Source organism: Microcaecilia unicolor, chromosome 12 (assembly GCF_901765095.1).
Source record: "Microcaecilia unicolor chromosome 12, aMicUni1.1, whole genome shotgun sequence".
NCBI classification, from domain to species: Eukaryota; Metazoa; Chordata; class Amphibia; order Gymnophiona; family Siphonopidae; genus Microcaecilia; species Microcaecilia unicolor.
Window position 1 is genome coordinate 38397923 of NC_044042.1, and position 23901 is coordinate 38421823.

The 23901-nt window shown below is 44.0% G+C and overlaps 1 protein-coding gene across 1 annotated transcript in view; it reads left to right on the forward strand.

The window, feature by feature from the left end:
* Nucleotides 1-4769: 4769 nt before the first annotated feature.
* Nucleotides 4770-23901, forward strand: part of C12H11orf88 (chromosome 12 C11orf88 homolog) — a 39709-nt gene continuing 20577 nt past the window's right edge. Inside the window, exons 1-3 of the mRNA XM_030220757.1 lie at nucleotides 4770-5024; nucleotides 15283-15321; nucleotides 18138-18208. Coding sequence (XP_030076617.1) covers nucleotides 4787-5024; nucleotides 15283-15321; nucleotides 18138-18208 — 348 coding nt within the window. The 5' untranslated portion in view covers nucleotides 4770-4786. The remainder of the gene's footprint in view (nucleotides 5025-15282; nucleotides 15322-18137; nucleotides 18209-23901) is intronic.

Consider the following 23901-nt stretch of genomic DNA (forward strand, 5'->3'; position numbering starts at 1 on the left):
TTCAGTTATTTACCTCTGCCCATAGGCATCTCTCCCTCTGCTCTCCCCTGTACTGCTATGGATTTACAGCCTGTCTCACTGACACACTCAGTAATTACCATGGATTCTTTTGGATTCGTATTAGATAAATGAATCCTTTATTAGAGGTGCTAAATTCTACAATGATTAAGGTATATACAATGATTAGCTACAGTGGTGGAAATAAGTATTTGATCCCTTGCTGATTTTGTAAGTTTGCCCACTGACAAAGACATGAGCAGCCCATAATTGAAGGGTAGGTTATTGGTAACAGTGAGAGATAGCACATCACAAATTAAATCCGGAAAATCACATTGTGGAAAGTATATGAATTTATTTGCATTTTGCAGAGGGAAATAAGTATTTGATCCCCCACCAACCAGTAAGAGATCTGGCCCCTACAGACCAGGTAGATGCTCCAAATCAACTCGTTACCTGCATGACAGACAGCTGTCGGCAATGGTCACCTGTATGAAAGACACCTGTCCACAGACTCAGTGAATCAGTCAGACTCTAACCTCTACAAAATGGCCAAGAGCAAGGAGCTGTCTAAGGATGTCAGGGACAAGATCATACACCTGCACAAGGCTGGAATGGGCTACAAAACCATCAGTAAGACGCTGGGCGAGAAGGAGACAACTGTTGGTGCCATAGTAAGAAAATGGAAGAAGTACAAAATGACTGTCAATCGACAAAGATCTGGGGCTCCACGCAAAATCTCACCTCGTGGGGTATCCTTGATCATGAGGAAGGTTAGAAATCAGCCTACAACTACAAGGGGGGAACTTGTCAATGATCTCAAGGCAGCTGGGACCACTGTCACCACGAAAACCATTGGTAACACATTACGACATAACGGATTGCAATCCTGCAGTGCCCGCAAGGTCCCCCTGCTCCGGAAGGCACATGTGACGGCCCGTCTGAAGTTTGCCAGTGAACACCTGGATGATGCCGAGAGTGATTGGGAGAAGGTGCTGTGGTCAGATGAGACAAAAATTGAGCTCTTTGGCATGAACTCAACTCGCCGTGTTTGGAGGAAGAGAAATGCTGCCTATGACCCAAAGAACACTGTCCCCACTGTCAAGCATGGAGGTGGAAATGTTATGTTTTGGGGGTGTTTCTCTGCTAAGGGCACAGGACTACTGCACCGCATCAATGGGAGAATGGATGGGGCCATGTACCGTACAATTCTGAGTGACAACCTCCTTCCCTCCGCCAGGGCCTTAAAAATGGGTCGTGGCTGGGTCTTCCAGCACGACAATGACCCAAAACATACAGCCAAGGCAACAAAGGAGTGGCTCAGGAAGAAGCACATTAGGGTCATGGAGTGGCCTAGCCAGTCACCAGACCTTAATCCCATTGAAAACTTATGGAGGGAGCTGAAGCTGCGAGTTGCCAAGCGACAGCCCAGAACTCTTAATGATTTAGAGATGATCTGCAAAGAGGAGTGGACCAAAATTCCTCCTGACATGTGTGCAAACCTCATCATCAACTACAGAAGACGTCTGACCGCTGTGCTTGCCAACAAGGGTTTTGCCACCAAGTATTAGGTCTTGTTTGCCAGAGGGATTAAATACTTATTTCCCTCTGCAGAATGCAAATAAATTCATATACTTTCCACAATGTGATTTTCCGGATTTAATTTGTGATGTGCTATCTCTCACTGTTACCAATAACCTACCCTTCAATTATGGGCTGCTCATGTCTTTGTCAGTGGGCAAACTTACAAAATCAGCAAGGGATCAAATACTTATTTCCACCACTGTATATAAACACAATGATTAGCTACATAAACAACCATTGCATCACTGGTCTCTACATCTAAGCAATGCTAAGAGTTCTTAGACCAGGAAAGGAAGCAATAATACATTATATACATACAACATCACTGGTCCTTACATTATCCAGGCTCTTAACATCAGCTGGGGGGAGCCAGGTTCACAGAAAGAGCCAGGAGCTTCTTGGACCAGGAACAGATCCTCTGCACAGCGCGTCCACTCACAGATGAACCCCCACTCTGCTGTAACAAGCCCCCCTTTTTATTAGGCTTACAGCTCATGTTCAGAGCTAAGGAAAATTACAGAATGCTTCTCTGTTTAGGTAAACAAGCCATACTTTGAAAACGTGGTCACATGTTTTCCAAGTCCAGGTGGCCAGGCTGAACTTCCGAAAACAAGCACTATCCTCCCCTTCACATACCAAATTAGTTAGAGTTGTGTCTTATCTTCTGCATTCCAACTTATTTTCACACAATCAAAGTTAAACAATCATTTTTATACAGAATTACTTCTAATCAACAATACAGACCCCAAGTGCACTGGTTGGTCAAGACAGAGTTGAAAAACAATCTTTAAAATTAACTTGTATTACACCCCCCCCCCCCTCACACACACACAATTCGGCATCTCCCTCCCTCTCCCATCTACTTTACAATTTGTCTCTGTCTTTAGACATCAGCAACTGACATACATTGCCTGTGGCCTACTCCAGAGCCTTCCCTCTGACTCAACTTCCAGTTTCCACATGGGCAGAACAGATCAGCAGGAAGGCTCCAGAGTAGGCCACAGGCAGTGTATGTCGATCACTGCCACTGCTGGCAAATCTAAAGATGGAGAGAGAGGGGAGCCTACCAAATTGGTCCACACAGGGCATCACAAGTGCACAGGTATGCCCTGGTCAGTGGTAAAGGGTCATGGCTTTGATACACTGTCTTTCTATAGTACAACCCAAAACAGTTTACATTTATTATATGCAGGTACTTTGTCCCTAGTGGGCTCACAATCTAAGTTTTTGAACTTGTTATGTGATGTGATCATGCCACTTGCAACCCTCTACAGCAAAGGTATATCAACAATGAAATACACTTGATCAGTTGTGGTATAGTATTTTGAATTATTTGGAGCTGGTGCACACTTTGTGATCAGATTAAGGTACACAGCAATACAGTAGACTAGCCATGGCCGCTGTGATCAGACTTGCCCAAGCAACTGGGACTTGAGGTGACAACTTGTATGATTTTATTTAAAAGGAATTAATCAAAGCTACAGAAGTATAAAAAATTCCCTATTAAATTACAATTGAAGTAAAAGAAAAAAAAACATTACAGTAGACAATTTTTGCAACAAGAGTTTACTAGTATTATAGTCTCTGTGGCAGAGCTTCCCAAATCTGTCCTGGCACCTCACAACAAACTGGGTTTTCAGGATACCCATAGTTAAGATGCATGACAAACATTTGCACAGGCTGGGTCTTCAATGAATGCATATATCTTATGCATATTTATTGTGGATATCCTAAAATCTTAACTAGCTGTGGAGTCCTCAGGACAAATTTGGGAAGCCCCACACTAGCAGTATATTTTACAGTATACACATCGGCCTATACCTTTCCAGTTTTTTTTCCTAGTACTATTCTGTAAGAGATGGTGAAAGATATACAGCTGAGACTACAAATCGTCTTTAATAAAACCAATATGCTTAATAAAGAGGGCTGTGGAGTCCGTACATAACCTTCAACTCTGTCTCCAGCTATTATTGATATTAGACTTTACATTTTTTTGTTCTGGATCTAAAGTACTGGTAAATATAACTTTAAATCCAGGACAAAGATATGTATAAATAAGTACAAAATAATAAATGTACCATATATTATGTTATCACTTAATCCTCCATTATCTCAGGTACAAAATAAGTACCTGTATATAATATGTAAATCACCTTGATTGTAACCACAAAAAGACAGTGTATCAGGGCAGATCTGATCATCTAGTGGCTGTATCCTGATATACTGTATGAGGCACCTGGGTTTGATTCCTGAATTGGTTCTTCCATTCCCCAAAAAAGCTGGGGTTGTACTGAGAGTGTTCACAGCGAGAATTTCTCAGCCATTGCATAATGGTGACACCTAGTGGCTAGATTTAAGGTCCACATGTACCAAGTTCCAGAAAAGCCATAGTTTCTAACCAAGGGTACGGCAATGAGGAGGGCAGAAAGTGTTATAAAATGGGGGAAAAGCAAGGAGAGTAGTTTGATTGCACATGAGAATTTATATGCTCAACATCATCTATCTCAAATGGAAGAATCAAATCTGAACAGACTAGATGAGCCAATTTGGACTTCTGTCATCATTAGTCGGTTACACTATTTTACTATAAGCCAAAAAGAGCTATAGGACTTTTAAACATACAGAGTGGACACAAACTGAGTTTGCCTCCAGCAATAGCATAATACCCCCTAATACTCTGCTGGAACATTTGTTCATTGAGAGATGAATACCCACCCCAAGCCTCTATCATTCTAAGTACATAGCATATCTGTCCCTGCTGATCATCTGGGATCTAGGGATGTGCTTTGTTTGAACATTGAAAACGACATTTCAACTTTTTCTGTTTCTTTTTTTTTTTTAATACAAAATCTCAATTTCTGCTTCATGGGACTCTTGGCACCAACCATGTCTTGTCCTTGACTTTTCGAGCTAGATATACTAAAGTGCACTATTAAAATGTTAGCTATTAGTAAATAGGCTCCACTGCATAAAAATGAGATCTGTGGTAAATAAGTGTGCAGGCAAAAAAAAAAAATTCATACTATTTCGTTTCATGTGTCATTTATATTTTTTCTGTTTTGTTGTTTTGAGACAAAGTTGTTAATTCCCACCATCCCTGCCCATTGTGCTCTCTTGCACGCAACAAACCCCACAACTCCCTGCTCTGAGTGCTGCTTGCTCTCAGAGTCAGAGTAGCCCAATAAGACAGGAAACCCGGCGCCCGATGCTGCTCTGCAACCTAGCAACAACAGACACTTCCGGGAAGATGGCGCAAAGTGAGAACTGTTTAGTAGATGAGCAATTCATGATCTTCGCAGGGTCCTCGGAGGAAGACATCGCTTTCGCCAACCTCTTCTGGAAGTCGGTGACCCTTCATCCGCCCATCGAGTCCAGACTAGTGTCCAGCAATATTCAGCAGCGCCTAAAGGTGGCTCTGCCCCTGGCTCAGCTTCGGAACCCGCGTGAGTCCCTGACGTCACGGAAAGGGGAGGGACGATTCACTGTAGTAGGAAGGAGGAGGGGGCCAGGACTGGAGGTCTATGAAGCCTACTGATTTCAGCAGCAGACCCAGGGGTAATGGTGCTGACTGCTGACCAGTTTCTTTGCCTTAAATAGCTTTATTGACATGACACTTTTACGCAAGTTGTTGTCCAAGTTGAGCGAGAAGACCTAATGCTCTCTTTACTTACAACCGATGGTTGCCGCCCTCCCAATACTTGCGAAAAATATATGTATATATTAAAGAAGCAACTATGCAAAAGAAAAACTACCTGCATTTTTCCATTTACATTGTCAGTGCCATCTGAAGTGTGGTGAGGTGTACTAGTTAGTAAATTATAGGAATCGCTGCATTCATCAGCATTGTGTCATCAGCCCATGCTTGGTGCTTTATCGGGTCGTGCACAGATAAATGCAAATTTCGTGACTACTTATTATGTACCTTCAAGCCTGGTATGCAGTTTTGAACAAAAAAAACAGTTGCTTTTTCTTCTGAAAATATGCGTTGTCGGTAAACCATAATAAAATGACTCTGATAACTGCACCTCCGTTTTCTATGTGTAGAGGAAAGCAGGGGAAAAGAATGCACACAGATTTAAAATGTTATTTCGTGTGCATATGCTTTTCATCCCCAACACAAACAAGCTCCATAGGCGGTCGGTGGCCAGGGTTGCCAGGTGGAAAATTTTTTTCCAGCCCGCTGGAGCCCAAAAAACAGCCCAAAAACCGCCCAAACACAAACCCCGCCCCTGACACCCCCACCCCCGCGTCATCACCCCGCCCCCGCCGTAATCAACCCCGCCGTCACCGGCCCCGCCCCCCACGTCATCGGCCCCGCCTCCCCGTCATCGGCCCCGCCTCTCACGTCATCGGCCCCCGCCTCCCCGTCATCGGCCCCGCCTCCCACGTCATCGGCCCCGCCTCCCACGTCACTAACCCCGCCCAAAACGTCATTAACCCCACCCAAAAACGTCATTAACCCCGCCCCCCCGCGGCCGAAAAAACCGCCCGAAGCACAAAAACCAGCCCAAAAAACCGCAACCCGCCGCGGGCAAAAATTTCCCGCGGCGGGTCGCGGAAAACCGCCCAATTGGGCGGTAAAACCGCCCACCTGGCAACACTGTCGGTGGCCCAACTGTTTGGGGAGGCTAAAGGGGGCGGGGTCAGGGGTGGAGCTTAAAGCCATAATTGTCTGATAACACACAGAAAAAAATAAATAAATAAAAATAAAAGTCACAATTAATACCTTTTATTAAATTTAGATATTAGATATGTATCATATGTAAAAGAATAAAGTGGTTGCTCAAAGCATATTCTAACCACAATCGCTCAACTGCAAAACACTATGCACAACTGTGCAAAAACACACTCAGAACCTTACTGTACCATAAATATTACACTGTGCAGAACCTAATACACCAATATACCACCCATACGCAAAATGCAGACCGTCAACAATATGAAACAAGGGATCATATCATTACAATTCTCATGTAGAGCCACAAAACACCCTAATTCATGTTTAATGTGGGATAAAATGCCATAAATAAGTAAATAAATATAAACTTGTAATGTTGAGCACCTGATTCTCAAAGTGAACATATTCCAAACACTATAATGAAAATAAAATGATCTTTTCTACCTTTGTTGTCTAGTGACTTTTTCTGATCATGCTAGCCCAGTATCCGATTCTGCTATCTGTCCTCAGTGCAGGTCAGGAAGTCATCCTCGTTAAATATCTCCCTGGCAACCCAGGACACCTCCAGCCAACCCCCCCTGCTTTCCCAGCAGGAAGGTAAACACATTAAACCATAAACCAATTTCTACAACTGGTTACACCAGGCGAGAGGGCTTTCACTGCAGCTCCTGCTGTGAGGATGGAGGTAAATCAACAATTTAAACCCCTCAGGGGAGGCTTAGCCTCTCCAAGCCTCTTATACCGGGCGCCTATGCGAGGAATGCCCCTTATAATATTTTATTTGTGTAATATTACATTTTCAGCCAGTTCATGCAGCCGATGATGGATCTGAAAAGTTCTTCATGATAGAGATGGTTGTCATAGGATTCAGCTCTATGGGTGTTTGAGCATCCCCAGTTGGCTCCTATGGTGGTGGTTGATATCTGTAGAGACTATCTGGTTCCAGAGATGAGAGCATTTTTAAACTTTTTTTTCCTTCCCCTATTCTATTGATTTTATGTAGTTCCTTTCTCATTTTCCATGATTTTATTGTAAACCGCTAACCTTTTTAGCCTTTCCTTAAACGGGAGGAATTCCAACCTCTTTATCATATTGTTCACTCTTCTTTGAACCTTTTCCAATTCCGCTATATCTTTTTTTGAGATATGGCAACCAGAATTGAATCAGTACTCAAGGTGAGGTCGCACCATGGAGTGATACAGAGGCATTATAGTATTCTTGGTCTTATTTACCATCACTTTCCTAATAATTCCTAACATCCTGTTTACTTTTTTGACCACTGCTTGTGATCCATGTGCAACTTAACGAATTAATAGGCACCGGTGGGCCAATAATTGGTGCTTTATTTATTTATTAGGATTTATTTACCACCTTTTTGAAGGAATTCATACTGGGCAGAAAATTTCAGTGTATTGTCTACAATGACACCTAGATCTTTTTCTTGGGTGCTGACCCCCAAGGTGGAATCTAGCTTCAGGTAACTATGATTCGGATTATTCTTTTCAATGTGCATCACTTTGCCTATGAGTTTGATAATGCTGACTTGTATTGTATCTCTTCACAGTGACAACTACAGATTCGCAAAGCTAATAAACAATTTTATCATCCACAGACATGACATAAAATTCATCCTTGAACACCCTCCTTTTAATAGTCTTTGCTCTTTTTAATTTTGGCATTGCTAGGGTTGCACAGGTATTTCTAATTTTTTTTAAAAAGTACAGGAAAAAAGCTGATTCAAACAAAAATATATTTATATTACTAACTCAAAATTACTGATTATTTTTTGCTCTTCCTCCCAGCCTGCCTCCCCAAGTACAGCATCTTTTCTTTTCCTTCCTCTCCCAACTGTCTCATGGCCAAATGCATCTTCCCTCCTGTTCCACTTTCATGCCTTCCTTGCTCCGGCACAGCAACAGCAGATTTAGAAACAGGGAGAAAGGAAGGCAGATAAAGACCATATGGCCCATCCAGTCTGCCCATCCATGTGATCTACTATCCTTTCCTCTCCCGTAGAGATCTATGTACTTGTCCCAAGCTTTCTTGAATTCAGTTACAGTTTTTGTCTTCATCGGGATGCCATTTCATGAATTCACCACCCTTTCTGTGAAGAAATATTTTCTAAGGTTACTTCTGAGTCTGTCTCCTTTCACCTTCATGCTGTGGCTCCTCATTCTACAGCTTCCTTTCATTTGGAAGCAACTTAACTCCTGTGCATTTATGTCATGGAGGTATTTAAGCATCTTTATTATATCTCCCCTCTTCCACTTTTCTTTAAATCTGACCCATACTCTATTTGACGAAGACCATTGACCATTTTAGTAGCCGCCCTCTAGACTGACTCCATCCTGTTTATATCTTTTTGATGGAGCGGTCTCCGGAATTGTATACAATATTCTAAATGAAGTTTCACCAGTCTTATACAGGGGCATCATCATCTTTTTCCTACTTGCCCTTCTTCTCGCTATATACCCAAGCATCCTGCCAGCTTTCTACCTGTTTGGCCTCCTTAAAATCATTGCATGTGATCACATCCAAGTCCCACTCCTCTTTCATGCACAGAAGTACTTCATCCCCCAGTACTGTACTGTTCCCTTGGTTTTTGCAACCCAGATGCATGACCCTTCGTTTTTTAACATTAATTCTTAGCTGCCAAATTCTAGACCATTCTTTAAACTTTGCTAGGACCTTCCTCATGGTTCTCTGCCCTATTACGCATTTTCATATCATCTGCATACTTCTCGATACCCTGTCCTCACTTGGATTCCAGGGCTCTGTCCTTTCCTGGTTCTCTTCCTACCTCTCCCTCCGCACCTTTAGTGTTCACTCTGGTGGATCCTCTTCTACTTCTATCCCTCTGTCTGTCGGCGTACCTCAGGGTTCTGTTCTTGGTCCCCTCCTCTTTTCTATCTACACTTCTTCCCTTGGTTCATTAATCTCATCCCATGGCTTTTCCTACCATCTCTATGCTGATGACTCCCAAATCTACCTTTCTACCCCTGATATCTCACCTTGCATCCAAACCAAAGTTTCAGCATGCTTGTCTGACATTGCTGTCTGGATGTCTCAACGCCACCTGAAATTAAATATGACCAAAACCGAGCTTCTCATTTTTCCCACCAAACCCACCTCCCCGCTCCCCCCGTTTTCTATTTCTGTTGATGGCTCTCTCATTCTCCCTGCCTCCTCAGCTCAAAACCTTGGGGTAATCTTTGACTCTTCTCTCTCCTTCTCTGCTCATATCCAGCAGATTGCCAAGACCTGTCGTTTCTTTCTTTACAACATCCGTAAAATCCGCCCCTTTCTTTCCGAGCACTCTACCAAAACCCTCATCCACACCCTTGTCACCTCTCGTTTAGACTACTGCAATCTGCTTCTTGCTGGCCTCCCACTTAGTCACCTCTCCCCTCTCCAGTCGGTTCAAAACTCTGCTGCCCGTCTCGTCTTCTGCCAGGGTCGCTTTACTCATACTACCCCTCTCCTCAAGACTCTTCACTGGCTCCCTATCCGTTTTCGCATCCTGTTCAAACTTCTTCTACTAACCTATAAATGTACTCACTCTGCTGCTCCCCAGTATCTCTCCACACTTGTCCTTCCCTACACCCCTTCCCGTGCACTCCGCTCCATGGATAAATCCTTCTTATCTGTTCCCTTCTCCACTACTGCCAACTCCAGACTTCGCGCCTTCTGTCTCGCTGCACCCTACGCCTGGAATAAACTTCCTGAGCCCCTACGTCTTGCCCCATCCTTGGCCACCTTTAAATCTAGACTGAAAGCCCACCTCTTTAACATTGCTTTTGACTCGTAACCACTTGTAACCACTCGCCTCCACCTACCCTCCTCTCTTCCTTCCCGTTCACATTAATTGATTTGATTTGCTTACTTTATTTATTTTTTGTCTATTAGATTGTAAGCTCTTTGAGCAGGGACTGTCTTTCTTCTATGTTTGTGCAGCGCTGCGTACGCCTTGTAGCGCTATAGAAATGCTAAATAGTAGTAGTAGTAGTAGTAGAAGCAAACCTTACCAGACAGTCCTTCAGCATTTTCACTTTCAAAAATATTAAAAAATAACCCGCCCAAGAACCAAACCTTGCAGCACATCCCCTTTCTCAGAGTGAGCTCCATTTACCACTACCCTGGAATTCATTGCCGGAAAATGTGGTGAAGGCGGTTAGCTTAACAGAGTTTAAAAAGGGGTTGGACGGTTTCCTAAAGGACAAGTCCATAAACCGCTACTAAACGGACTTGGAAAAATCCACAATTCCAGGAATAACATGTATAGAATGTTTGTACGTTTGGGAAGGTCGCCAGGTGCCCTTGGCCTGGATTGGCCGCTGTCGTGGACAAGATGCTGGGCTCGATGGACCCTTGGTCTTTTCCCAGTATGGCATTACTTATGTACCCTCTGTTGCCAATTCCTAATCCAGTCCATCAGTTTAAAAACAGTATCATGCATCACAGAGCCTTCATCATGCGCCTGTGCTGCTGAACGCCCTGCCATCCCGCCCCATATTGTAAGGGAGTGGAGATAGCAGGGCTTTCAGTGATACAAGAGCGCAAAGGTTCAGGTGCTTGATACTGTGTTTAAATCTGCTGTTGTTGCACTGGAGAAAATGAGGTATAAAAGGGAAATGAGCTGAGCCATGGGGCAGGCAGAAACAGAAAATGGAGCAATACAAGCAGTAGCAAACTTCAGACAGGCTAACCCGGGCTTGAAGCATTTGGGAGGGCGTTGTGCCTGCCCCTCCCCCCCCCCCCCCCCCCCCCCGACTACACCCATGAGCATAAAAGAGGTCTGAAAGGTGGAAAGGCACGAAACATTAATAATCCCAAAGCTTGCAGTTGGTTGTTGACACCTTCTGTTTTGTGTCGGGCAACTGTCGTGCATGCAGTCATTCAGGTATACTTGTGCTGTGAACGTTTCATCAAAGAATAGAAAAGGGCACCCCAAAACTTATTTCTATATTGTACCAGGCATACTAGAAACCACAGAAAGCGGCATATGGCCTGATGGCCTCAGGTTCCCCAACACTGCACTACACGAATTATGGTAGTAATGAACTAGGGCTCCTTCCAGAACCCTGAATCGTAGTCTGTAAATGTAGCCAGCAGGGTCAGGTTTAATGATGACCACAGCTCCCTCTGACCCAGGGGCAATGTTCCCATCCCAGGTCAGTGTGAGTGCAAAAGGGTCAGATCCAGGAGTCAAACCAAGACCTCACCACATAGCATAGTAACATAGTAGATGACGGCAGACAAAGACCTGCATGGTCCATCTAGTCTGCCCAAGATAAACTCACCTTGAATTTGTACCTGTCTTTTTCAGGGCACAGACCGTATAAGTCTGCCCAGCAGTATTTCCCGCCTCCCAACCACCAGTCCCGCCTCCCATCACCGGCTCTGGAACAGACCGTATAAGTCTGCCCTCCCCTATCTTAGCCTCCCAACCACCAACCCCTCTTCCCCCCATCTGCTCCGCCACCCAATTTCAGCTAAGCTTCTGAGGATCCATTCCTTCTGCACAGGATCCCTTTATGCATATCCCACGCATGTTTGAATTCCGTTACTGTTTTCATCTCCACCACCTCCCGCGGGAGGGCATTCCAAGCGTCCACCACCCTCTCTGCAGTATGTAATGCTGCCACAGGGCCACCTGGAATGCTTACAAGTATGTGCATTATGAACCCCATGAGTACTTTTTAGCTGTTCTGAACAGGGCAATTTTCAAACAGGTAAATTTACTTGAGTAAACTGCTTTGAAAACTGACCTCTTTCAGTCCACTACCTTCCCTACCATAGCATACAACTCTTTGTTTTCTTTTTGTTTATTTAATTAATACATTTATAAGCTACCTTCCCTGTCCATCAAAGACTGCTCAAGGAAGAAAGATTTTCATGGATATTATTGCTAGTATAAGAATACTATTGCTTCATTTATTAATAGTGGCAAACCTGTGTTCTTCTTCATCACTTGACTTTCCCTTTCTCCTATACAGCATTACTCAACTTCCATGGAATCAATGTGATAGACTGAGAACCAAGCTTGATTGAGCAAGCAGGGAGAGAGACTTTAAAGCTGCCATGAGCCATATATATATTTGGATAGTTGAGTAAAGGACTCTGAATCCTGCACCAGGTGGAAAGTGACAGAACACCTGCCAAGGGGCTGGAAAGGCGAGGAAAGAGGATAAGAGAGGATGAAGGCGTGGCAAAAGACTAAGGGACCCTTTTACTGAAGCTTAGCGCGAACTAATGGAATTAGAGCATGCTAAAACCTAAGAAGCCCATTTTTCCCAGAATTCTATATATAGTGCTGAACATTAAGCACTATATAAAGATCCATGTGCAACTTACATAAGTACATAAGTGTTGCTGTACTGGGACAGATCGAAGGCCATCAAGCTCAATATCCTGTTTCCAACACTACATAAGTATTGCCATACTGGGAAAGACCAAAGGTCCATCAAGCCCAGCATCCTATTTCCAACAGTGGCCAATCCATGTTACAAATACCTGGCAAGATCCCAAAAAAGTTAAAAACATTTTATACTGCTTATCTCAGAAATAGTGGATTTTCCCCAAGTCCATTTAATAATGGTCTATGGACTTTTCCTTTAGGAAACCGTCCAAACCTTTTTAAAACTCCGCTAAGCTAACCGCCTTTACCACATTCTCTGGCAACAAATTCCAGAGTTTAATTACACAATGAGTGAAGAAACATTTTCTTCGATTCGTTTTAAATTTACTACACTGTAGCTTCATCGCATGCCCCCTAGTGCTAGTATTTTTGGAAAGCGTAAACAGACGCTTCACATTTACCCGTTCAACTCCACTCATTATTTTATAGACCTCTATCATATCTCCCCTCAGCCGCCTTTTCTCCAAACTGAAGAGCCCTAGCCACTTTAGCCTTTCCTCATAGGGAAGTCGTCCCATCACCTTTATTATTTTCGTCGCCCTTCTCTGCACCTTTTCTAATTCTACTATATCTTTTTTGAGATGCAGCGACCAGAATTGAACACAATATTCGAGGTGCGGTCGCACCATGGAGCGATACAAAGACATTATAACACCATCATTTTTGTTTTCCATTCCTTTCCTAGTAATACCTAACATTCTATTTGCTTTCTTAGCTGCAGCAGCACACTGAGCAGAAGGTTTCAACGTATCATCAACGACGACACCTCGATCCCTTTCTTGGTCCGTGATTCCTAACGTGGAACCTTGCATGACGTAGCTATAATTCGGGTTCCTCTTTCCCACATGCATCACTTTGCACTTGCTCACATTAAAACATCATCTGCCATTTAGACGCCCAGTCTCCCAGTCTCGTAAGGTCTTCTTGTAATTTTTCACAATCCTCCCGCGATTGAACTACTTTGAAGAACTTTGTGTCATCAGCAAATTTAATTACCTCACTAGTTACTCCCTTCTCTAGGTTATTTATAAATATGTTAAAAAGCAGCGGTCCCAGCACAGACCCCTGGGGAACCCCGCTAACTACCTACTCCATTGAGAATACTGACCATTTAACCCTACTGTCTGTTTTCTATCTTTTAACCAGTTTTTAATCCACAATAGAAACCTACCTCCTATCCCATGACTCTCCAATTTCCTCTGGAGTCTTTCATGAGGTACTTTGTCAAACGCCATCTGAAAATCCAGATACACTGCATCAACCAGCTCACCTTATCCACATTTGTTCACACCCTTCAAAGAAATGTAATATATTGGTGAGGCAAGATTTCCCTTCACTAAATCCATGTTGACTTTGTCTCATTAATCCATGCTTTTGAATATGCTCTGTAATTTTGTTCTTAATAATAGTCTCTACCGTTTTGCCCAGCACCGACGTCAGACTCACCGGTCTATAATTTCCCGGATTTCCTCTGGAACCTTTTTAAAAAATCGGCGTTACATTAGCCATCCTCCAGTCTTCCGGTACCACGCTGGATTTTAAGGATAAATTACATATTACTAACAGTAGCTCTGCAAGCTCATTTTTCAGTTCAATCAATACTCTGAGATAAATACCATCCAGTCCAGGAGATTTGCTACTCTTCAGTTTGTAGAACTGCCCCATTACATCCTCCAGGTTTACAGAGAATTCATTAAGTTTTTTCGACTCGTCAGCTTTGAATACCATTTCCAGCACCGGCATCCCACCCAGATCTTCCTCGGTGAAGACCGAAGCATAGAATTCATTTAATCTCTCCGCTACGGCTTTGTCTTCCCTGATCGCCCCTTTTACTCCTCGGTCATCTAGCGGTCCAACCAATTCTTTTGCCGGCTTCCTGCTTTTAATATACCTAAAAATAAAAAGTTTTACTGTGTGTTTTTGCCTGCAACGCAATCTTTTTTTCAAAGTCCCTCTTAGCCTTCCTTATCAGCGCTTTGCATTTGACTTGACATTCCTTATGCCGTTTCTTATTATTTTGAGTCGCTTTCTTCTTCCATTTTCTGAAGGATTTTCTTTTAGCTTCCCTCATCTCACTTTTTAACCATGCCGGCTGTCGTTTGGTGTTCCGTCAGCTATTTTTTCTGAGACACTGAAGTGAACACAGAAATGCAAGCCTCTTCCCTGACGAAGTGTAACGAAACCTGGCCATGTCGGCAGAGGTTTGAGCTGGAAGAAAAATCGCTGCTGCTATTTACTCTAAGCTAAGCTAAGTAATATCTTTTGAAAAATTAATTGAATACAAACGTCTATTAAGATTTAAACAAAAAAGAAAAGCAAAAAGAAAAAAAGTGTTTTACGGGTTGATCAATGAGGATGTAAAGAACACCATTTACAGTTTGGGGCGAAGTCCCCATATGGTGGAAACTTTTGAAATATCTGAAGATCCCCGGACAAGAAATTGTAATGCTTATATGTCTATCATTAGTAGATATGTTATGAGGATAAAGGTTGAGAAAGTTATTTGAAACAACAGTGATTTTAAGCACATATAATGTTATACATTGCATTGCTGGTTATAGTGAGCCTAATAGACCTTTTGCCTTTCCATTTTATCATTTTTTAGAATTAAATGTTGCGCACCAAGTTCCAGAAGAAGACTTCAGTAAGTACAAAATGCCGGGTAACTCCTGTTGTTCTGGTCTAGTCTTGAGTAGCTCGTCTAGTTTCTTACACACCATAGCAAAAACCTACCAAATTGACTGCATCAAATCACCAGTTTGACCGATGTCTCCTCTTACAGAAGGGAACAGCTCATCAGCAAGGTGGCGTCCTCAAACTTTTTTTTTGTTTGTTTGTTTTTACATTTCTAAAAGTGGGATTCATAAAATAGCTAAGAATGTAACAATGTGCAGTGTACAGTGACTTAGGAAACATCAGTGAGGTCCTGTAGCACAGTGGCAGTTCTGTGAAGAGGCATAGCGAGGGGGTGGTGCAAGGGGAGCAGTCCCCAAAATGGATTTTGGATGAAATGGCGCCTATGTGGATTGTCCCTTCAGCCTCGCACTGCCGCCTATTTTATAAAAGGTCTGCTCCCCCTAATGACAAAACCTTGCTATGCTTCTGGTTCTGTGCAGGGTCACCGAGAGGGGGGGCAGGGGGGACAAAATTCCCTGGGCCTTCAAGGGAGGGCCCGGTGCTGGGGTCAGGCTGCCGGCGCTCTAGTCCCCGGTCTCACCAGCCCGCCCTTGGCTCCGTCAACAGCCCCCCTTCATTCGCCACAGGGCCCCCTGCATTAAAATCAGCAGCGCCTCACCTCCATGTGGAGAGGCAGATCGCCTCCCTTCGAGCCCTCCCTGTGTCCTGCCCTCGCAGAAACCGGAAGTTACATCAGACAAGGGCGGGACACAGTGAGGGAAGGCCCGAAGGGAAGCAATCTGCCTTTCCACACGGAGGTGAGGCGCTGCTGATTTTAATGCAGGGGGCCCGGTGGCGGACGGGGGGGGGGGGGCTGTCGACAGAGCCGAGGGCAGGCAGGTGAGACCGGGGATTGCAGCACCGGCAGCCTGGGAGCGGGGGGGGGGGGGGGGGGGGGCCTTGCCCGGGACCCGGCTTAGTCTCTTGGCGGCCCTGGTTCTGTGCACCTTGCAGGTGGAAGGTTTTGAGTTTGTTTCCCGGCTCAGGCCCTTTTTGCTCACTGGGTTGACCTATGCTGGGTAGGGAGTGGGGCAGGGAGGATTGGGGTGATATGCAGTGGCAAACCTAGTGACCAGATTCAGAGCCCATGAACACAGGGTTTCAGAAGAGGCCCTGATGCTTACCTCTGGGATGGAATATAAAAATAGACAGGGAAGAAAAAAACAAGCAGAACTGCTTTAAGTGGTAGTTGAAACCTTAAGAACTGCCAAAGGAATGTGGCAGTATTGATGTCATAATCCTTTTGATGTATTAATAGTGGGGGTTGGGTTGCTGTGTATGATAGAGTTCCAGGACTTAGCTGGTCTTATTGAACAGTGCTACTGATTAGAAAAATTTAAGCCTGACATTACTGTGGAAAGATGAAAGGCAGGAGGTTGAGAGAGCAGGTGGTAGCAGGTGAGGTTCTTATTTTCTGGCACAGATCCTTCTTCTCAACCAAGGATGATGTTGCTTATTCCTCTTGTAGAAAACCATTCCATGGATCCACCACCTTCTATGTGAAGTGTTTGGTTTTTGTTTTTGTTTTAAATTAAACCTCAGCCCTCCCCCTTTAGAGTCGCTTACAGTGACCTCTTGTTCTAAAACTTTATAGCTCATTTTATCGGTTTACTATAATCTTTTATAGTGCAGTTAGGGCCAGCCAAAGGATATTTGACACCATAGGCAAACCTTTTTAGACATGCGGCGTCCTCCATTGCCCCATCACGTGGTGGCTGAAGGCCCTCTTCATCCATTTTCAGCATTTCCCCTTCCCTTCCCTTCCCTACCATTCCAGCATCACCCCCCCTCCCCATGGTGTCCAGCATCTCTCTCTTTCCCTACCTCTCACCCCCTCTGTGGCATCCAGCATCTCTATTTCCTTACTTTCACTTGGTTTCAAGCATCACTCTTCTCCTTCTCCATCCCCCTCTTCCACTGTGGTGTCCAGCATCTGTCTCATTCCTTCCTTCCTTCCCTCCCTCCCTCCACCTCCCCACTCCTCCATGAGGTGTTCAGTGGCTTCCTCTGGGGTGGTAACATGGTAGTCAGCATCTGTAGAAAATGCATTGCAGCTGGTGCATGTGCAGATGCTCAGGGCCCTGTGCTGGCCGCAATGCATCTTCTGTAGATGCGGACTACCGTGTTGCTTCCTTGGCAGAAGCAAGGTAAGCCGCTGAACACCTCAGGGTCAAGGGAGGGAAGGATGGAAGGAGAGGGATGCTGGAGACTACAGGGGGGAGGAGGAGGGAGATACTGGAGACCAAGTGCCTGTGCCAACCCCTAAATTGTACCTTTCTAGGCAAACAGTCCGCCTAGTGGACAGGCTGGCCTTGAGTGCGATGGTAGTCATTGATAATCCTTGAGGACCTTAAACAGGTCAGATTTTCAAGATACCCCTAACTGAAAAAAACATGAGAGATTTGCATGCCTATTTCTCTTTTGTATTCGTTTCATGCATATTCATTAGGGATATCCTGAAGACAAGACCTATTTGGCTTGGAAGTGAGTGTTACTGTTTTAGAGCATATATTGATACTGTCAAATAGTCATTAAAATAAGCGAATATGCTTAGAGCAAAAAGGGGGCAGCACAGTGTCACATCACATGGCCACCTAGCTAGAGAAGGATTTCTGCTTTGGGATCCGTTCTGTCTTCACTGTGCTAAATGACCGGCATGGTTCAACAAACATTAAAACTGTATGTGATACCCTTTCCTATTGAGGCTAGAATAAGCCAAACCCTTGAGTTATACATTTATTATACCAGTCTGTGCTGATTATAGTTTCAAAATCATTTATTTAGAGAGTGAACTGCTACTTTTAGAAGCCCGGGAAAAGCAGGAAGATGCAGAAAAAGCCCAATACCTTCTGAAGGTAACACCAAAAATATGAACTATATTATATTTCTGTCTTAGTCTTGTGATACTTCATCAGAACTTGCTGAGGACTGCGTAATGACTTCTGGAGTGGTGCTGTTAAAAATACTCAACCTGAGGCAATTCATTGGTTGTCCCCAAGCCCTACAAAAGCTCTTTTCTGAAACATCCAAACAATTTAGAATTGCCCAGTCCAATGGGAAGAGACTGCCTGCACAGCTAGAGTATGATTTATATTCATTTGGCTGTTACAACTGATGTAGCATGATTGCTACCTTTAGCACATATTCATAGGCAGTCGGTGGCCCAACTGTTTGGGGAGGCTAAAGGGGGCGGGGTTAGGGGTGGGGCCAGGGGTGGAGCTTAAATCCATAATTGTCTGATAACAGAAAAAAAAATAAAACAGGTATTAATGTGTGCTTTGTTTTTGGGTTTGCCTGGTGTATGCGCACAAGAGCTGAGTTTACCACAAAACTCTTCTGCGTATGCACCAAGCACATCCCCCCCCCCCCCCCCCCTTGCTTTTGCTTTTATGGCTTGCAAGTAAATTGAATACCATTTCCTTTGAGCATTGGCAAGCTAATTTTCTGTGTTGTTCTGGCAGTATGGGTTCTGCGCTGTTGGCTTTACCACAGGAGTTCTGAGCATCAGCCTGTAAGTCTGTACCTGAGGCAATGAAGAGTTAAGTGACTTGCCCAAGATCACAGGCAGCCACAGTGGGATTTGAACTGAGCTTCCCTGCTCAGTAGAAGCGTAGCTAGGTGGGGCCATGGGAGCCTGGGCCCCCGCAAATTTCGTCTGGGCCCCTGGTTTTGCTGGCGGGGGGGGGGGGGTCCCCAACCACCTTCTTCAGCGCTTGTCTCCGGCATGCCACGTTCGCTGCCCTGTGCTCTTTCTTTCCTCCTAATGTCCTGCACGTTCCTTTAAGTGAAACTGAGAATGCTCAGTTTCACGTAAAGGAGCTTGCACAGGATGTCAGCAAGAAGAAAGAACGTGGCTGTGCTGGAGACCGGCGCTGAAGAAGGCTTCAGCTGGCGGGGGTTGGGGACTCCCGCCAGCAAAGGTATTTGCTTTTTGGGGGGGAGCGACGAGGCGGTGAGTGGAAGCAGCAAGGAGGTGAGGGGGAGTGACAAAGAGGTAAGGGGGAGCAACAAGGGGAGCGGGGCAGCAGACTAAAATGTGCCCCCCCACCTTGGGCTCTGGCTATGATCCTGGTTCTCAGCCCACTGCTCTAACCATTAGGCTACTCCTCCACCCCCCCCTAGGCTCCTTATTTCCTATATTTACTACTACTACTATTTAGCATTTCTATAGCGCTACAAGGCATACGCAGCGCTGCACAAACATAGAAGAAAGACAGTCCCTGCTCAAAGAGCTATGTAATAAAAGTGAGCCAAGTATAGGACAATCAAGCCATTGTGACATTACTGATGAGGTTGGCTCTTATTGGTGGACTGAGGCATTATGACATCACAATATTAGCTCTGGTTACAAGAGACTACTACTACTACTTATCACTTCTATAGCGCTACAAGGCATACGCAGCGCTGCACAAACATAGAAGAAAGACAGTCCCTGCTCAAAGAGCTTACAATACAGTACATATAGAGCAATGCATGCAAATAAAAGGTGTGACTACAATAAAAAGCTACAAACCCTTTATTCTTAAATTTGAGTGTACAAATAAAATATATTTGGGTAATATTGTCAATAAACGTTTTAATAATATCAACAGAGGAAGCACACTCCTCACTAATATTCTGAAAAAACTGAGTATCTCTGTTGTTGTAAATAAAATAATGATGTTCCGTGGCAAATTATTTAGACAGTAGCTGAAAGAGTCCATCAAAAATGTCAGGAAAGGCAGTTTTCAGCTATACAATCAGAGTCATAATGTTTTCAAACTGTTCATTCCAGACAGTCACTCTCCCAAATGCTCTCACTCTCTTAAACAATGAGGCGTGTTTTCAAAGCACTTAGATTTACAAAGTTCCATAGGTGACAAAAGGCTCATTTTCAAACGAGAAAAACATCCAAAAAATGTCATAAAGCAGCATTTGGCCAAATTTCTTCTCAAAACGTCCAAATCGGTATTTTTGAAACCTATTTTGCAGATGTTTATCTCTATTAAATATACATATGGTACCTGCCCATGAAATTCCTTCCAATTTGACCTCTTAACAAGTAACACTCTGTTCTTTTTAATGGAGGAAAGACTTCAGATTCTCTGCAATCACTTTATTATTTCATTCGAGAATCGCAGACTCCGCCAGTGTGAATACCCATTTGCAAAGTCTGCACTATCACATATTGGTGCATACTTAAGGTTTAATGGTTTTTTATTCAGGATCAAAAGAACCAAACAACTGACCAAGTCCAGGCAATGACAGCAATCTGACATAATAATAAGCAGGCAAAAGAAAAAAAATAGTGATTAACACACCTTACAAATTAGAACCAAAAAACCTATGATCCTGAGTTTAAGAGCCCCCCCCCCACACACACACCTTTTTTTTTCCACCCTACCTCTAACGCATTACCTTGAAACTATAACTGAGATGGGTCTGGATTCTTATGACTGCAGGTCATCTTTTTTTTATTTGGATTTTTGGATTTTGTTCACACCTTTTTTAGTAGTAGTTCAAGGTGAGTTACATTCAGGTATACTGGGTATTTGAAAAGATAATGTCCATTGGTATATTGGGGAAGTTATCAAATGTGAGCTACCGTTAAAATATGTTATTTTACCACTAACTCATGCTATAGTACAGGTCCCATTTTATGCAATGAGACCTAGTTACTGATAACTGGGGGAGTGGAGGAGTGGCCTAGTGGTTAGGGTGGTGGACTTTGGTCCTGGGGAACTGAGGAACTGAGTTCGATTCCCACTTCAGGCACAGGCAGCTCCTTGTGACTCTGAGCAAGTCACTTAACCCTCCATTGCCCCATGTAAGTCACATTGAGCCTGCCATGAGTGGGAAAGCGCGGGGTACAAATGTAACAAAAATAAATAAACAGTAAAACAAACAGCCCAGAATACGGCAGCCAGACTCATCTTTGGAAAGCCAAAATATGAAAGTGCAAAACCATTAAGAGAAAAACTGCACTGGCTTCCACTCAAGGAACGCATCACTTTTAAAGTATGCACATTAGTCCACAAAATCATTCACGGTGAAGCCCCATCCTACATGTCCGAGTTGATAGACTTACCACCCAGAAATGCCAAAAGATCATCCCGAACCTTCCTTAACCTCCACTTCCCCAATAGCAAAGGCCTGAAATACAAAACATTACACGCGTCAACCTTTTCTCACATGAGCACGCAGTTTTGGAATACACTGCCGCGCAACCTAAGAACAACCAACGAGCAAGCTTCCTTCCGCAGATTACTGAAGACTCATCTTTTCGAACAAGTCTACGGAAAGAAACAAAACACATAAAGTCCACACTTACTGTTCACTAATGCATCGTACATTCACCTCGGAACTCCCATTCCCGTATTATCACATCACTCATACCTTTTCTCACAGAAAGTTATATACCATATGACTTCATGCCTTTCTATCGCCCCTAAGCTCCCATTGTTTCCTTCCAAAGTTACAATGCCTATGTTCCATTATTACATCCCTTAACGACACCTCAATTGTTTCGCATAACCCTGTATAATATAATCCATAACTATCTGTAACAAATTGTATTTCCAACATTCAACTCATATTGTAAGCCACACTGAACCCGCAAAAAGGTGGGAAAATGTGGGATACAAATGCAATAAATAAAATAAAAAATAAAAATAAGTCTTAACAAAAGCCCACGCTGGTGCCTACATAACTGCCAACTCTGCCCATGGACCACCTTGGCACTAACTGCACAGTGCCTGTGGCAGTTAAGTGCCACTGAATATCTGGGTAATCCCCTCTAATTCCCTTGTAAAATCTACCTCTTAAAGACCAGTTTCTCCAGCAACATCCATTCACATGGTCTCCTCAATACCTCAGTGAAAACCAGCTCCCCAAATTCTCCAGTCTCCTTTTCAGGGTGACTAGCAGAGTGACCAGCACACAAATGCTAACTAATTATATAAGTAGGACACTTTTATTTCTTGCTTTCTTTTTAAAACCTTAGCCACAGTTAATGCTTTGATTAATAGATACAATTTGTTTAGCTAATGGGCAGCAGCATTCGTCTAACAGATACCATGGGGGGAAAGATGAAGAGCGCTGTCTCCCTTCCTAGTCTCTTTAATCATTTTTGTTATTGGCAAGCTCTGAAAGGTTTGTCAGGAATTTTCTATAAATTATGGGCCAGAAGATTGGAGTTAGCAGATCATATCAATCCTGCTGTGCTCAGCCTTTCAAAGGATAAAGCTTCCTTTCCATCTTCTTCGAATGTAATTTCTATAACCCTAGCATTTCGATTGTGTTTCAGTTTCCTCCTGTTCCTTTGTACTTCCAGTTCTGTCAGAACCAGGGTTGAGAACTGTACCATGAGCTTTCAGTCACAGTTCCCACTAAAGGCGGTATAGTAAATACCAAATAAATCATAATTACTTTGGGGTTTTTCCTCTGATATCCCATCCCATATTACTTTAGTCCAGTCATTGCAGTGATGCTTCTTGGCTGGGGCCTGTTCACTATCCGGAATCCTGCAATCACGGGCCCAAGTCCAGCCACTAGATGCCACCCCTTCTTCCCCATCCCCATTTTGGCTGAGCAACCCAAAAGAAGCCACTAGACCACCAGTCCATTTAAATGTAGGCCCGGGGCGGGGAGGGTGGAGAGGTGGAGAACCTGCCCTCTTCCGGGGGGGAGGGTGGCGGTAGTGGCAGGGGAGAGTGATGGGGGGACAGAAAGTTTTGGTTTAAAAGCCTCAAGCAGATGATGGGACACTCCTTTGTCAATATAAATTAACTTTGAGGGAGGCCCACGTACTTATCAAAGGCTAAAAAACCTCCTGTCTTTAATATAATGGCTCTCTAATACTGCTCATTGTCATAAATCTGAAAAGAGACTTAGCTTTCCAGCCACCCAGTCGTATGCTGAAATTCTGACAGCTAGCCACGGCCCGACTTTGGCCAAGGTTTCGTACTCCTGCTTCAGGGTCCGCGGTCGCCAACTGCTGCAGGAGACAGAGGAGCAGGAGAGGAGGACGCAGACCATTGCGCCTCGCTGGCGCAGATCCGCCTTCACCGCTGCAGGCCGCCAAACAACGGGTTGGCGAGGCGATGCCATTCGTTCAGTGTCAGTGCTCCGCCCTCGACATCATCACGTTGTGACGCGAGGGCGGGGCAGACACTAAACCGGATATCTATGCCACCTCAAGTTTCCGGCTGAGGCTTCATTAGAACGTTGGAGATGCGTTTTATATATAGAGAGATATTTAAGTACCATTTCAGTAATGTTGATTAACACATGACTAGGCAAGGCAATAGCTGATGGAAGGTAGTTTTGCCTGGTAGCAGATTATAGCTCCCTGCAGGCCAATCATTCTTGGTACACATTGCATGGCATGATATTGCAATAATTACATTAGGATATATGGTCTGTAAGTCCATTTAGATCTGTAAGAACTATTCTGCTCTTTAGTATTGCCACTTTGGAAGGCTGTTATTGGATTGTTTGCTTTAAATGGAGGCCGTAGATAATTAAATTGCTCCATAAATCTAGCAGAGGGAAGCACAGGCAGTTTATT